Source organism: Canis lupus, chromosome 22 (assembly GCF_048164855.1).
Source record: "Canis lupus baileyi chromosome 22, mCanLup2.hap1, whole genome shotgun sequence".
In the NCBI taxonomy this organism is placed as follows: Eukaryota; Metazoa; Chordata; class Mammalia; order Carnivora; family Canidae; genus Canis; species Canis lupus.
In genome coordinates, this window is record NC_132859.1 from 29,231,746 (window position 1) to 29,249,383 (window position 17,638).

Below are 17,638 nucleotides of genomic sequence, written 5' to 3' on the forward strand. Positions count from 1 at the left end.
ATGCGAACAGAGACCAAAGCCTCGCTAAACTTATGTTCTGCTATTGTGACACCTAAAGATGAAAATAACAAAAGGTTGAAGGCAAAATATTGTCAACCTGATATCACAAACTAGACTTGAATTTCAGTCAACCGACTAAAAGGCATAGACTTCCTAAGCATAATAAACATTACAAACATCTCCTAGGTAAAACGTTAACTCTAAGTGCTTGTCAAGTTCTTTGGTGTTTTACAGAAAACAATAAAATAAACCTTAAAATCCCAAATCAAATTTATTAGCAACACATAAGCATAGGAGTCCTACTACAGCAGTTGCTGAATTCTAACATAAGATCTAAAACCAGAATGGACTAAACATTTTTCATGAACACATATTTAGTAATTCTTTTGTTTAAATGAATGAACTCCAAAATATCACATGCTTGTTTTACACTTGATTCTGTCTGCATGTTGTAGCTCATCCAGAACATTTCTGATGGTTTCAACACAAACTTCTCCTCTGTGGTGTTTTTTTGATGCAAGATTCCATACATTTTCAAATTCTTCATCAGAAAGCTTAACACCAATGTTACATAATATCTCTGCAATCTAGGGGGGAAAATATTGAAAATCAGACAAAAATTTGTGTTTTTAAATTTGTATTTTAAAAATATCTTTGGGGTGCCTCAGTGGCTCAGTTCGTTAAGCATCTGCCTTTGGCTCAGGTCACAATCCAGGGTCCCTGGGACTGAGTATAATCAAATACACTTGAAATTCAGAAGAGCAGAGCTTCCAGCAACTGTGGTTGTACAGCAAAAACACTTCAGTGCCCCAGTGCAGAGTTGTGATTCTCCTCCAACCAGTGGCTGGTGAAGGCTGTCCCCACAGAGTGAATTCTGAAAGTGGCCCGAATCAGTCTTGAGCATCCAAGACCTGCTCCTCCATTTCCTTTCCCATTCCTCAAGAGGCATCCCTCCCCTAGTTCTCCATTCCATCACAATACACTGATTAGTTAATATCATCCAGAAACCCATCCATTCTCACATTAGCATTATTTCTCCAACCACTCATTTGGGTTCTTTCTTTTTTTTTTTTCTAGATGTGTAAAATAAAAGATGACTTTCCTCCTTAAAAGAACTTTAGCCATCATGCAACAAGCAGGCAATTTTTGTTTCTTTTGGCAACTCTGCACTTCTATTTCATAAGGCCTTTAGAGTAATTAAGAGAAGTGAAACAATCTGGGGGCGTCCCTTCTCTGATCCCCTGGGGTGGACCCTGAGTTCCTTCTTTGGGAGCAGCCAGCAGGGCATCTCCTCTGAGTTTCTTCTCCCTTCCTCTGTCCCCTACTTCAGTGGGAATTAATTGTTGGAATGAATTTATCATCATTAATTTATCATCATTACCATTAGTAGTTGGTAAGTTATCAAGTCATCACCCCTTCATCTGAGGTCCCAAAAGGTATCATATGTAGGTATCATATGTCTATTTACATCTGCTCATATCATTCCTAGTTCTGGATATGAAAGTTCTGAAGAAGCAGTTGCACCCTAGATTATACTCTGCTTTCTAGAGTGCAGATTAAGACAGACTGACCAAGCTTGCTATTAATCCTTGGCCCTTAGAATCCTAGTGGCTATTTGGACCTAGCTAGTTGCTCCTGTTTATAACCCACCTAGGAAGAAAACCACCTAGAATATGAGGACCATGTTTTCTAACAAACAAACAAAAACAAGATACATGGGCTGACAAATGGTATGGCAACAGGACAGAATATTTTAAATAAGTGCTCTCACCGATAATCTAAACCATAAAATAGTAGCAGTACCTAAGAAGGGTAGCAGAGTGGCCCTTCTCGTACTTACTCTTTGGTTTTGAAGCTACAAAACCATGAGATACTTACACAAGGAAGGGATTGGTCCCTTTTGCTTTTTCTCAACTAAGAATAGTGTTGAGTACCTTAGGGAAATATTTTTCTTTTTATACATAGGTCATAGTGGATATATGATGTGAATATAATGTTTCCTGTCATAGAAGAACATCTGCTCGAAGAATAGTACCAAAACATCACAATCAAACTGAACGTTATCCTCGAGAATCCTATTTGGGGATCTTGATGACTTCTATAATATCAAAGCTCAAGTTTTAAACAGTCTAAATAGTTGTTGATAAATAGACATTTTCATCTTTGTGTGTTTATGTGAAGTTGACATTTCTTTCAAGTCTTTTTTGAATAATATGCTGTACCTCTTTTTTTGATCTGGTCTTGAAGAAGTCTCTTTCAAACACTCCTTTCTGGCCAAAGACAGTAGGATGTAGTAGTGAATAGGCATTGCCCTCTTCACCATAATTAGTTCTATCACTGATGCGACGAATTCGGGGGGCAGGAATATCAGACCGAATGGTTGGAACACCATAGATGGGATAACCTAGGAACCGATGAGAAAGGAAAACAGACATTCTAAAACTGAGCTCTACAATACAGCAGCCACTAGCCACACATGACAATTGAGTACATAACTTGAAATGGGGCTAGTCCAAACTGAGATGTGATATAAGTATAAAATACATGCTAAATTTCAAAGGTTTAGTACCCAAAAAAAGTGGAATATCTTATCATTTTATATTGATTAATTGTTGAAAAATATTTGGGAGATCTATATATTATATATAAAGCATATATACTATTAAAATTAGTTTCACTTTTTTTCTTAATGTGTCTACTAAAAATTTTTGAATACATATAACTCCAGTTCTATTTCTATTGGATAGCACTATTCTAAAGGAAGTAGCAAGATCTCATTAAACCAGAATATACAGCATGTCTGTAAAATCTAGTTAAGAAAAATACATGCATCCTTAGTCATGTCCTTAGTCTAAGGAAGTGATCTTGACCAACATAAAATAGTCTCTTGGGATTGTAAATTAAAGCCCCATGTTGGATGTAGAGATTACTTAAAAATAAAAAATCTTAAGAGAGCTATTACATTTGTAATTAATTAAATTAAGATAAAATCACTGGAATAAGATGGGCCACTAATCCAATGTGACTGGAGTCCTTATAAAACAGGCCATTTGGACACAGACTCTCACATAGGAGGAAGCCATGTGAATGTGAAGGCAGAAATCAGGGTGATGCAGCAAGAGCAAAGGGACACCAAGGATTGCCAGCAACACACCAGAATCTAGGAGAGGGGCCTGGAAGAGATCCTCTCTCACAGTCCCAGAAAGAACCAACCCTGCCAATACCTTGGCCTCAGACTTTCAGCCTCCAGAACCGTAAGACGATAAATTTCTTTTGTTTAAGCCATCCAATGTGTTACACTTGTTATGGCAGCCCTAGCAAACTAACAGATGGAGAATGAAGATATACAGAATAGTTTTGCAAAAGCTCTTCAAATATTTGAAGGCAAATCTGTTTGTAGCTAAGAATCACATGGCTTATGCGTCTTCTAACACTGTGTAACGTTCAATGTTACATTGTGTAACATTCAAGGTTCTAATCATCATAAATCAATTTCATTAATATTGAGGGAATCCTTTGACTTGCGTCATCACTAACAATAGTTCAGTTCAGCCTACATTTATTGAGACCCTTAGATGCTTCAAATACAGAACTGAATGAAAGTCCTAGCTTGGAGAAACAACTAAATGAAGACAGAAGCTGGGGACAATAAAAGGACAAAGGACACTTCTTTGCTGACCCTTTTAAAACTCAGCAAATAATGTGACATACTCACAAGTAGAAGGAATAGCTCCTACAACCGCACTGATCTCAGAAGAAGTTGTCTTATAGTAATTAGAAACTTTATCACTTGGCCTCAGAAGCGTCCGGAGAGTCTTTTCTGAGCTCCCTGGTTCTTTTAAGACTATATCTTCTGGTTTTATTAGGAGAGTTGGTTCAGATTCTTCCACATTAGCCTCAGTACGGTTTGTACAATCTGGTTTTCTACCTTTAAGCAAAAAGGGAGCGGGAAGGGTAGGAAGTATAGGAAAGAATCACTACTTTGTGCTTGCTGTTCTGCAACGAAATCAGTTTTCCTGGTTAGTCTCTCTCCTTGCTGGTATAGACTGAGACTGGGCTGGTGAAAGCCCTCCACCGATGCCAGCACCCCACTGTGGAAGAGCAAAGGCAAGCCAATGTCATGTACCAGGAAATCTGAACATGGCCTGTTCTCGCCACTCTATCCACTTTAGAATAAAGCTTTTAAATCTGAGAAACCAATGAAAATTGGTTTTTTTCCCTTAAAAAAAAATTAGAGTTTATTTTTACATTTAACTTAAACTACAGGATTACCAGTTATTTCCAAAGTTGTGCCCCAAAGAGGGACAGGAGAAAACACATTTGGAGTTGTAAATTCCACACATACCTGATGGTGGTGCATGGCAGGAACCGATTATATAAATGACTCTCTTCATATCAGTGTATAAAAGAAAGCCCTGAGGTAAAACTCAAATTTCAAGACTATGCTTTTGAAGATTTGCTTTGCTGAGTCATTCTGAAATTTAGGAGTAAATTCCTGTCACCTTGTCCACACCGCTGGTGGCTACACAGCTAGCACTAGAGGGCGCTGTGGCCTTTCAGTCTCTGGAAGAACTCTCAGGGCTCCAAGCAAGGGTTGCAAAGGCAGACGGTGCCCCAGTATCAGGTTGGGGTGGGAACCGTAACAAACTAGAAAAGACATGCCTATCTAAAGCCTGCAGCCCCTATTCAGCTCCTGCCAATCACCGTCCTGAACACATTCAGGCCTTGTGTTCCAAAACCTCTAATCCCCTCGCTGTGCCCCTCAAAAAAGCAGAAATACAGACAAGTATGAGAAACAGTTTCTCAAAGAACTGTTTTAAAGCCACTGCCTTAGAATACTTCACCCTTTCCTCTAGAAGTCAACAGTAAGTAGAATTGGATATAAGAAAATTCCTGGCAAAACATTCCTGAGCCCTTTCTGACTGAACCACTGGCCAGTATCTCAGAAGATGGAAAACCTCAAGGACTTCATTGAAGGTAGCTGATGAAATCAGAACCTCAAAACCAGGAACAATTTGAAAAACTATCCGGTTTAAAAACAGGCTTCTGCTTTCCCCCACTACTTCATGAATTGTGCCAAGAAGAAAAAAACTATCACCTCTTTGTATTTTCTGAAAGGACTAGGGTAGAATTGTTTTCTAAAATATCTTCTTTAGGTAAAGAAGAGCCTCCTGCTTTCCTAGCAGCTAGAATAGAAAGGCCATCTCAGAAACTTATTAAGGGCTCACATCATCAATAAGGCCCCAAATCTGGTTTGGCCTTGCAGAAAAGGCATGACAGAATAAAAGTAAAAACAGTAATAATTTAACTTTTTGGAGGAAGAATATTCCAGAGGAGATAGAAGTGTAAACAACCTTTTTAAAAAGTAAATCCTCTCTAATAATCAAAATTTGAACATTAAAGTGAACAAAGTATCATGGTAACAACTAAATTACAAGAATGTTTGAAATGTTTGAAATAATACTCAATGGTAGCAAAGTTAGAGTATAACCTCACAGATTTGGCTGATAAAATTGCAAATTGGTACAATCATTTAGAAAAACAAAATGAAAATATAGTTAACTTCTGTGACAATAATAACATTCATAGGAAATGAAATATAATTAGAAAAAAAAGATTTTTGAGAGATGATAATCACTGTAGCATTACCGATATTACTTTTAAAATATCTGGAAATAACCTAAATTTCAAAGAGTGAGGAAATGGCTTAGTAACTCATCATACATCAACATGAGGGAACTGAAAATGAAATTTATAAAAAAGTTTACCATAAAGCTATTTCTTAATTCCATAGAAGTTTGAAAGCTAAATTTTAAAAAGCCAAATAAAAATGATACATTCACTGTGATTTTACATATACATAATTATGCATATTAGTGATGCAAGAAGTCAATGTGGAAACATGAAAGCATTTGAATAAAGGTAAAAATTGTTTTTCTTTCTCTTACAAAATGGAAAAGAATAAATTTTATGTCAAATTCTGTTTTACTATTGACTTTTCCTGGAGAAAGGGAGCTAATTACTCTAAGACAATGGTTTTCAAACAACCTTCTGAGGAACTTTCATATTTTGGACTTTAGTGTAAACTATTTTGCTTTTAATTTTTTTTCTTTTGAATGGACAATACATGGTTCCAAATTCAAAAGACATAAACACATAGATTAAAATGTGAGTCTTATTGCCACCCTGTCCCTTAGCTACCGGTTCCCCTTAAATGTCATCAAATTCTTTCCTGTCCCTCCACAGATATTCTATGCATAAACAAGCAAATAACATATATATGTGCATATTTTTAAATATATAATATTAAGGTTGACAAGTCAAGCTCCTAGAAAACTGAAAATTAAAAAGTCCATTTAAGAATTCAGCAAACCTTCAAAAATTAAATACCTTTAATTATGACCCTCTCTTCATACTCTTTAAGAGGCATTTTATCCTTCCAGTTAAGAAAATTTGCAAATTCTAGGTAGTTAATCAGCCCATCATTATCCACATCACAGTAGTCAAATAGCTGGTCCAGGAGCTTCTCATCTAAGTGCAAGCTGACCTGTTCACAAGCCTCCCGAAGCTCGGCTTTATCTATCACCCCATCTCCATTCTGTTAGACACAAAGTAGGAAAAGATGAAATGAGCATTGTCTTTAAGAGCAGAGTATGCAATATCTATTATTTCATTTAAGAAAAAGAAAGAGATCTATCATATAAATTCAAAGAATTTGTCTTATTTTTTATATAAGAGTAGTCAAATATTAAGCAAAATCTTCATTGTGCCAACTTGATATGTGCACAGTAATTTGAATCCTGGTTGGAGTGGGGTGTGGCTCAGGATTTTTTTTCATTCTACTTTAATATTTTTTTTCTTTAAATCATGCTGTTTACACTGTGGTAGGGCAGATATAACCATGATTTATGCATGACATTTAACCAACATTGTGTACTTTTGACAGCATTCTACAATTTCCCATGCTTTCAAAGTTTTTAACACCTCTGGTGTTCCAACTGAGCATTAAATGATCCTCCACTCCATTGTCTGGTAATGAGGAGAAATTGGGGAAGTAGTTGCAGGCCAAATACAGGGAGGCAGATTCAAAGACTGTTGCCTGCTTGTTAACACTCCTATGGGCAAGAGGGTCATGCTACTAATCTGGCCCTGTTGTAACAATTAACACTAAAATTCGTCCTGGTAGGCAGAGCAGAGGATGTTCCACCTTCTTCCAGACAACAGTTAAAGACAGGAGCATCTACACTGTGTGAGAAAGGAGGGAAATTTATGAAGGCTTTGGGCAGGAACTGCCCATTTGGGAGATAAAGGAGTTGTCTACAGCCGTACTACCCTGAATGCTCCCAATCTCTGTGATCTTGGAAACTAAGCAGGATGGGGCCTGGTTAGTACTTGGATGGGAGATAAAGGGACAGAACGCATAATGCTTGTTAAGGAAAAATGGCAAGAGCTGAGATGTCTTACCCCTAAGCCCCTCCTGGAGTCTATCAAACCATAAACCCATTTGGAGATGAAAGTAAAAGATTTGAATATTTTTGCAGTGGGTCCTGGCTGCTATTAAGGGAGCTTTGGCCCTCTCAGAGAAATTCCCCTGAGACAAACTCCCAAGAGAAAAGATAAATGATTCATGGACTAGTATTCAGGTCTCATGCTCCGGATGAGAAGGTGCAATGCTGATGAAGGTGATCCCTGGAGAATGAGGAACTGACCAAATGAACCCTAGATAAATTCCTGCAGACAGATCCATAGGCCTGACACTTATGTTGAGATAGAATAAAAATTTAAAACGTATTATCTTGACAAGGGGGTTGCAAATGCCCTGGACTAAAGTAGACTCCTTTATAAAAATCTCTGCTACAAGCCCCAGTCAACCAAAAATGCAAATTCCATCGCCCTTGATGAAAAGCCACCTAGGATATGGCAGTTGAATCAAGAGGTCCTCAAAACTGAAATAGATGACACCAAGAATGATGACTTCATTGCCCAATATACAGATTTGTGTGGGCTGAAAACATTGGTGGTTTGTTTCATTGTGCTGCAAAACTCAAAACTCAAAGTAAATGTTTCTTACTCTCCAGGTACTAAGTCACACCATCTGCACCCTGGATCATCCCTTCCTCCATGCTCCAACCTCAGCTGCCATAAGGAGAAAGATAACTAGATGTGGAACTAAGGTCTCCCTGTCCCCAAGGGAGATCAAATGCTACATTCATTTGTTCAAGTATACTGTAGAACTTCAGAGGGGCAAAGTCTCAAACTTGTATGGCTTCTTTGCCAAAGTCATCATCCTACTCAGTCTCTAGGGGGAGGAGATGTCTGGATTCAGATAGTGGGGTGTGAACAGGGTTTGTTCAAAGTGAAGAAGGAAAGCCAGCAATATATTATTATATAATAATATATATTATATATTATTATATAATAATATATATTATATATTATTATTATTATTTCTGTAGCTTTCATGGCTGAATGTATAACTGGTACTGACACTTGACATGCTCGTATTACTCATGAGCCACATGTAGACGATGCCAGTACCCACAACCCTAATGACCCCTTTGAGGTTCAAGTCTCTGTGACTAATGATTTTGACACTCAGAACCTCTGGGTTGGGTTTACTAACTTGAAACCCAGTGGTCTTCACTGGGCTGCTGTGGCTTTTAATGACAGTTATGATAAAAAATGCACATAGTCAATCTACTCAGTGGGCAGAACTCAAGGCTAGTTTCATGGCTCTGCCCAATACTCCCCTTGATGAACCTGTTATATTTTTACTGATTCTTGGACTGTTATCAATGGCCTGCCTGTTTGGTTGAAAAGCCACTAGATGATTAAAGACACTTTTCTGTGTCTGAGAACTATGGTAACAAATAGATGTTGATTGAACCATGTGGGTAAGCCACATAGATGCCAATGATAAGGGTCCATTCTTTGCCCATTCTCAGACTGATATCAAGCTTCTGAATGTGCCTGAATCAATCCATATTGCCACCACCGCTGCCTGGACCTACTGTTGTACCAGACATGGGGACACCCCAATCACTACAAGGTAAAGCACCTCTATATTTCTAAGGCAGAGGTTACCACTCCTGACAAAAGTTGGCCAATTTGAGAGGTAAGGGAGGACACATCACAGAGGACACATTGCCTCTATGCTCCTGGCATACTGACTACATGGAACCTTCATCCCCTTTCAAGCTATTGGTGGTGCCTCATACAGTTGAAACATTTTCAAGCTATGGGATTGATATTCTAGTTCAATCAGCCAGTTCCAAGCACAGAATTATGGCCCATGAAATGAATATGAGTCATGTGTTTTGCTTTCTGGACCATTTTCTGCATGGCGATGGTGTGTCTTATAGCAAAAGTGTTATTCAATAATGAGCTGTTAGTCAAGGTATTCAATGAACCTTTCCTACACCAAGCATCCACAGCCATCTGGTAAGACTGAGCTTTGGAATAACCTTCTCAAAAATTGTCTATCTTCCTCACCAGCTTCTAGCTTACACGAGTTTTATAACTGAATGCAGCTATCCCCAAAGAGGAATAATCTCATCTCAGCTAATTCCTGGATAATGATGAGAATAAAAGGAATTGGAATAATATAGACCTATTTTGAAAATTTGGGATGTTGCTGTGACCACTTCTGGACATGATGAGTCTTTTTATTTCACCTCTAGACTTTAAATTTCCTAAGTGGAAAGTCTACACATTATCTGGAATAATGTTTAATGTACAGTGAGTGTTCAATAAATAGAAGAATTAATCCTCTAAGCCAAGAAGATTCATTTATGAATCATGGTTTATTTGTTCTGTTTTGTGTTTTTCATTAAGGTAAATCTGGGCATGCAATAATAGAAGATTCAGATAATCAAAAATTATCCTACAGCTGTACTAGAAGACCCACATCTTATTACCCTCTCAGATAAAAAAGCTCCTCAAGGACAGTGAGCACTGCATTGTGGTATTAAAAGTTAACTATTTAAAAGGTATATCAACATTAAATAATTCTCAGTAATTTCCTCCCTGCTTAATTTAATTTTATCATAAGGAATGTGCCTGGTGGTTCACTAAGATAATCAACAGCTATTAAGATGATCATCTTGCCTATAATTACATTTAAAATGAAGAATTTTTGAAAAGCAGAGCACTCTGTATTGTGGTAGTTTCTCTCTTATTCATATTACTGCTATCTAAATTTACACTGCTATCATCTTTGTAAGATACTTGTATTTGACTAAAGTTTAAAATGTACTTATTTTAGCTTACATATTTTAATTCTGAAGATTCATTTTTAAATTACCTGTAAATAGCAATTGGTCTCTATTAAAAACCAGAGAAACAGTTGAATACTTACATTTTCTTTAAACACAACTTTGTGAGAAATGCAGTGGGTGACTGATTGGTGTTTGTCCCTACATAATTGGTACAAACTTAAATGAGATATTTAACCCACTTTTTATTCATCAGTACAACACAGGCACACAGGCCTCTAATCTAAAAACAAATAAAATGAATGGTTTAAACTGAATAAGCCAATGAGTAATCAAGATTTTTTTAAGATAAAAATCTGAAGCATAACTTTTCTAAAAATTGTGCTCAACATTGGAAGGAAGATACAAATATTATCTTTTCTCTTTGAGATAAAATTATTCTGCTTTTTTTCCTTCTCATATCAAGATTATGATGTACTACATCACCACAGGTTTATTTATGAGCTTTTATGGTTTCAATTAAACTCATTCTAAAATAGTTTGAGGCTGCCTAAAAAAATAAGTACTGTTAAACAGAGCCCAAAGAGTGAGGAAATCAGGGCAGAGAGAAAATAAAGATGAAATAAAATAAGAAGAGGGCAGCCCAGGTGGCTCAGACGTTTAGCACTGCCTTCAGCCCGGGGTGTGATCCTGGGGACCCAGGATTGAGTCCCATGTCTGGCTCCCTGCATGGAGACTGCTTCTCCCTCTGTCTGTGTCTTTGCCTCTCTCTGTGTTTCTCACGAATAAATAAATAAAATCTTAAAATAAATAAATAAAATAAGAAGAAATGTGGAACAAAAGAACACACAAAATGTATGCTGTAAGATCATGTTCACAAACTAGATGCATTTTGTTAAATTGGCTTTGAGCTTCCTGATGGCCAAGTCAAAAAGGTATTCACAATCAGTACAAAATTCATGCTCTTCATGAGGTAAAATCAAACCAGATACATAAATGAAGCACAATCATCTTTAGAAAGACTAGGTTTCTTTATAAAGAGGATGCATGTGACAAAAATAAATAACAGCCTCATGGGCATACCAACAAAATTGTGTGATTTTTCACAAAAGGTTTGTACAATAGAGCATCTTAGTGTAAGCTAAAGGCAGTGCAGCTTGGTGAAAGCAGTCCTGTGATGGCCTAAAATCACGTGAAGTAATTATCTAGCCCCAGACTGATCTGACTTTATGAAAGGACACAATTTAGAGTAGCTTGAAAATGGAATAATCTTACACTCTCAAAACTGAAACTCCCCATTGGGAGCCTGCTTCTCCTTCTGCCTATGTCTCTGCATCTCTCTGTATGTCTCTCATGAATAAATAAATTTTTAAAAGCTTAAAAAAGAGAGAGAGAGAGAGAAAACTGAAACCATACCTTGCTCCCCCGGGTAGAGGCATTCTAAGCTTGACTTGGACCTAGATTGACAGCACTATGTGTACATACTCAGCTTTAGGTATGATAGGTATGATGGCCTAGACCCAGGAATCTTCCCTGGGGATCTATGATGCCCCTTCCTACCCCACTCCTTCCTTCCACCACACTACAGTTTAATCTGCCACAGTGGTTCTCAAGTTTTATCAGAATTACCTGCAGAGCTTGTTATAACAACTTGCTAGGCCCCAACCTGGAGTTCACACTTCAGTAGCAGGCCTTAGATTGCACATTTCTAACAGGTTCCCAAGTAACCTTGGTAGTGGTAAAAGGATCACACTTTGGCAAACACTGATCTACTCCAGGGGTCGGCAAACTTCTACTGTCAGGGGCCAAAATGTAAGTATTTTAGATTTTGCAGGTCATTCAGTCTCTTGACACACTATTCTGCATTTGTAGTGCAAAAGTGGCCATAGAAAATACTTAAAAACTATTTACAAAAACAGATGGTGGGCTGGATTTGACCCACGGTCCATCATCTGCTGACCCCTGATCTACAGCAACCCACCAGGATCTATAAGTCCGTGCATAGTCCAAAAACCTCCATCAAATACTGGCCTTATCATAATGCCTGAAGGCTGCCAGCAAAGTGTCAAAGTTTTGGTAGTTAACTTTCTTCAAGTGATGTCGCACTGCTGCAATCAGGGCTCTCTGTCTATCCTTGCCTTGAAGATATTCACTTGGAAGTCTGTTATGGATGAGATCACCAGCTCCTATTAAAGAGTGAAGGAAAGGGGTAAAGTCTTTTATCTGAATTTAAAGTCTGTTAATATTTTTCCTATCCTAAAAAAGAGAGATCTACCAAAGTCTGTGAACAACAACAACAAAAAACCTCATGCCTAACTCTGAAACTATTATGTAGCATGACAGAAAAAGTATTTAAAAAGTACATAAAGTAATTGATAAAAACTTAATATTGCTGTTTTATGTGACTTCTCTGTTCAATAAAAAAGTTCTGACAAAATGAATTTTAGGGGGCAAGTATAAGCCCTACTTGGCTGTCTTTCCTAAGATGATAGTCCTTGCCTCTCTGCTTCTTTGTAGACATTTGTCTACAATACTGAGGATCTGAAAGCTAGGGCAGAGTCTATGTGGGGACCACTTTACATGCCTTGAAGTTGACTAAACCTCTGGGATCCCTTGTAAAAATTGAATTCAAATACCCTACTCTCTCCAAATATGACTTTTCAGTCTGCATATCAAGTTCCCATTTCTCTCAGCCACCTGCACAGGAAACCAAGCCTCATCCACAATTCCACTAATTGAGTCCTAATCCACAACCCCCTCAGTTATCTAGAAGTAATAAACTCTCCAATTTCCCTGCTATATGCCCCCAGACCTGGCCCTTGCTTCCATTTATCCTTCATGACTTAAAGGAACTTCCCCAGACAATGACACAAAGAAAGTACAACATACACACTGCCTATAAGCCCCATTTCTTATAAGCCCCATTTCTTGCCACTCCCTTTTGGAAAACATTCCTTGGATGTTAATGGTGACAGAGATTAGACTAGAGTTGCCCATGTTGCATCACCAGATGTGATGGCTTGGTGGATAAAGAAGAAATCTTTTACCTCAGTTCATTTTCTCCTGGCCTACACCCCTCCCTTCTTGCTTTCTTGGGGCAGGATCATGTTGGCTGTTGGCTATAATAAGCTAGATGGAATAATTTAAATCACTACATTTCTTGTAGTTCACAGCAACTAATATTTATAAGTACTTTGAAAAGGCCCTATTTTAGGCTCTGTCAAGGGTCTCTCTTGATAGGTATTCATTGCACCTCTAAGATTCTTTCTTATTACAAAAACAGGAGCTAAACTGACATATTCTGATGAAAGTCATGTTTTTAAGGGTAGATATGGGTCAGAACCCCACAACAAATGCTGGTTGTAGGAACTGGGCAAGTGCCTGAGGCCAAAGTCATCTGAAATGGAATCAGCTACCATCAGATTATCCTAAAGTGGTCAAAGCAGAAGTAAGGCTCTGTAAGAGGAAATCAAGAGAGTGAGAGTGATTTTTGACAAATGAGTATGGCTTCCTCTCCTCTTCCACATTCCTGCCCCTGATACAAATACTGTGGGTGGGTATTGTGTATAAGAGAGATCCTCCTTCTTCCACAAAATAGCTTTTGTTGAGTTTTTATCTTCAAAGGTCTTCCCTCTCTATTACTATCCAAAAATAACCATTTGAATGATTGGGTTTTTTTTCAACTACAAGTGTTTTCCCACCATAATCCCACTAGGTGTAACTCCTGTTGAGTAAGATGTATGCTGATATCTTCTGGCTTGCCCTGAAAAAATATTTATGAAGCTTATGTGAAATCACTTATAATTACACAAGAGTCATCTCTATAGAGTTGAAATCAGGAGCACAAGTACTGGCCCTGAGAGACCCATGACCTAGCTACCACACCATGGCTGTCAGAAAAATCCAGTAAGTGCTTTAATTGTACTCTCCCTGCACCAACTCTCATGATGCAGCACTGTCCACCAGTCTTGGATTTTCCTTTACCTTACCTATGCTCTGGTACATTCTAGGGGCTGCCCACAGCCCTTTGCACTCTTCCTAGAGGTGTCTTAACATAACCAATAACTCTAGGCCTTCAGGATGAGACATTCTTTGTACTGCTGCCTTTATTTCCATAAGTAAGTATAAAGGAGAAATCCAGGCCCAGTAAAGAAATCAATTTCTTCTTAGAAGCAGAAGCTTTCTGAGAACAAGTGCTATTAGTTGACCCCAATAATGGTCACAAAAGGTGAAAACCTAGAGCTAATCTGTGTCCATCCATAAACTCCAGGAAAAGTTCAAAGAGTCTCCTTTCACAGTTAAACTGAAGATATCAGTTACACTATGCAGCACCAATGCTGGTACAGATACTTACATATTTTTAAAGTTATTAATGTCGGTTTTCTTCCTTTTCATCTTGTAACAATATCTCATTCAATTTGTAGGGATAACTTCGATCAACTATTAGGAAATTTGTCAATGTTGTCAAATTGTCAAAATGATAAACTATGTGTTGGATTCACCAATTCGTGCTATAAATATTTGTGAAAAATGTACTGTTTGCTAGACCCCAAGGATCCAACAGACAGCAAGACAGAGCACCCATCATCATGAAGCCTGCCCTCAAGTAAGCAGAATTTACCATGATTATCTATTTATTTTTCAGGGCAATTGATGGATTCCCTAAATCATCTCTTAATCACTCTAACTGATAGGAAGAGCCTCTGTGATGGATAGGCATACGTTAAACATTTAACAGTTCATCTAAAAACAGAACCAACATATAATCTCCTAATTAATGCAATTAATGTTGTCCTAAAATACTGTTTCATAAGCTCAATAAATATATATTTTATTTGTCAATGAATGGGATTTAGCTAAAACATTTTCAGTAGCAGTTCTTAAACTTTAGTGTACATAAGAGCGTACTGGATCAGAATATCTGGGCACAGGCCCCAGGAACCTGCATATTTAATAAATTCCCTATGTGATTTTAGTGCAGGTAGACTACAGATTATATTTTGAAAACCACTCACAGCCCAATCCTGATAAGCTTTAGCATAGTCTTCCCTTTGGACATCTACTGTATAGGTTGCTTAGAAATAAAGAGAAAATTCTGAAAAGTTTCTTCTGCTACTTTATGGATTAATTGATTGATTGGCTGGTGGAAAGAGAACGGTTCTTAATTATGTAATTAAAGAGTACAGTGGTGCCTCAACTTGAATGTGCTTACAGTTAATGTGGGAATATCGTAAAATGCAGTTTCAGTTTTAGTAGGTCTGGTGTGGAGCATGAGATTTTGCATTGCTAAGAGATTTGCAAGGGACACCAACCCTGCCAGTCTGCAGGCTACATTCTGAGTAACAAGGACCCAGTACAATGCTTGAATTCATTAAAAAAGCTGCCTCAAATTACCTTGGCTTATTTAATACAGGCCATATTTATTTTCTAAATAAAGTTCTGAGCCTTGACTATACTTAAGGTATTCATTCACAAAGGCTTTAAACTGTGCCTATTTCAAAAAAAAAAAAAAGAAAAACCTTTTTTTTCTTTCTTGTGCTACAAATTGTTCATTAATGTTAATGTAACATTGTAAGCCTTTAAAATTAGAAGCTTTGAAGGAAGGAGATGGTGCATTTAACCACATAACTTTGTGAGCATGTTGTTTGTTTTTTAAGGAGAAAGTTTGTATATTTACCATACTCTTCAGCATGGAGACAAGCTCCAAATGTGTGGTCTGGGGGAATATTCATTGTTTCTGCAATGCTATCAAAGAAAACAAATCCTTTAGTTAAAACACTCACCGCATGGCATCTCTGGAATTTAAAATATGCTTGTCATATGTTTTTAGTTGCCTATATTTCTCCTATAACCAAACAGTTCCCCCACCAATCTTCTAATCTTTCACTTGCATAGGCAATGGATAAACTCTTCCCCTGGCTTTCAGTAGCCCAGATTTAAAAAGAAAATTAAGAACCTAACTCAAAGCAGAATATGGAAGTACAGATAGGCAGACAGAGACAGGAAGAGAGTGAAAAAATGTAACATGATAAATTAAGTTTCTAATATCCCAGAAATAAAGCTTTACACAAAATTTCCCCTCCCTTGTCTCTAAACGGCCTCTTCATCTCAGAGGACTCAGCACTTTCCTGGAACCTCAAGCAGTAGGGCAGCTAAGAGAGTTCCCTCATTCACACAAAAGGATGACTTTCTTACTTAATGGATAGAACCTAATAGAAAACAAACGAACAGAAAGAAAGAGAAAGAAAGAAAGAAAGAAAGAAAGAAAGAAAGAAAGAAAGAAAGAAAGAAAGAAAGAAAAGAAAAGAAAACAAACCAACATTTACAAGAGTGCTTTTTAAATTCCATCCAAAGATACTATCAATTCAAAGTTAATTATTAACTTACGGATCTAAAACTCTTCCAAGTTCTTGTTGAAACTTTTCTTTGAAATCATCAACTCTCTTGGATACAAACTTAGCTCCTCTTTTCCTATAAAATTAGAAAACTGTCAAGCTTCTCTATTACTTAAGTATCTTGGCTGCCAAATACACATACAATGAGGAATACTACACACAGTATCTTTTTTTTTTTTGAGAGACAGAGCGAATACCAGAAGGGAGGGAAGGAGAAGAGAGAGAGAGAGCAGGTTCCATGCCCAGCATAGAGTCTGACACAGGGCTTGATCTTAAGACCCTGAGATCATGATGTAAGCTGAAATCAAGAGTTGAACACTTAACCAACTGAGTCACCCAGGCACCCCTTGAAATACCAAGTATCATTTGGGCCATTAAAGCATACACACAATTTCAAAAAAGTTATATGCTAAAAAAAAAGCTGTATATATTCATTCTTCTATCATTTATATTCTATTATAAACTATATAAAGATGTGTTTATAATAGAATATAAAATTTTATCTAAAGAATAAAACAAAGAAGATTTAAAACTTTTTCAGTAAACAAAATCAAGGTGTTAACATCATTATCATAAACGTGACTCCTACAATTTCTAAAAGAAAATTACACACCAATAAATAAATAACCAAAGGGTATAAACAAATAATTCACATCTAGTAAGCAAATATATGGAGAAATTCTGATACTCTCCAGTAATAAATTTATAATAAACAACAACAAAGTGACTTTTGGAATATAGTGCATAAGCAAATAGAGACAGAAAGAGAGAATACCTAACATTGGCACAAAGTATGTTAAAACACTTAGTAGATTGCTAGTACAAATTGCTATAATCCTTTTGCAAATAATTTGGTAACATGATTCAAAAAGCATAAAAGTGGTCATTCCCATTTATCTGTGTCTGGGAACCAATCTTAAGAAGATAATAACACAATAATTTTAAATGTAGGATATATATATAACTATCCTACATTTTAAATTATTATATATATAAATGTTTTATATATATATAAATGTTTGTAGCCTC

General features: G+C 37.1%; 1 protein-coding gene across 4 annotated transcripts in view; it reads right to left on the reverse strand.

Moving 5' to 3' along the window:
- Positions 1-252: 252 nt before the first annotated feature.
- EFHB (EF-hand domain family member B) overlaps positions 253-17,638 on the reverse strand; it is a 46,982-nt gene continuing 29,596 nt past the window's right edge. For 2 of the 4 annotated variants that reach the window (XM_072792923.1, XM_072792922.1), the window contains exons 7-13: positions 16,602-16,685; positions 15,892-15,959; positions 12,246-12,400; positions 6,391-6,598; positions 3,716-3,928; positions 2,223-2,404; positions 253-587 (exon numbers count right to left, since the gene is read on the reverse strand). In XM_072792923.1, coding sequence (XP_072649024.1) covers positions 414-587; positions 2,223-2,404; positions 3,716-3,928; positions 6,391-6,598; positions 12,246-12,400; positions 15,892-15,959; positions 16,602-16,685 — 1,084 coding nt within the window. In that variant the 3' untranslated portion in view covers positions 253-413. The other 2 variants (XM_072792924.1, XM_072792925.1) reach the window with 2 other exon arrangements.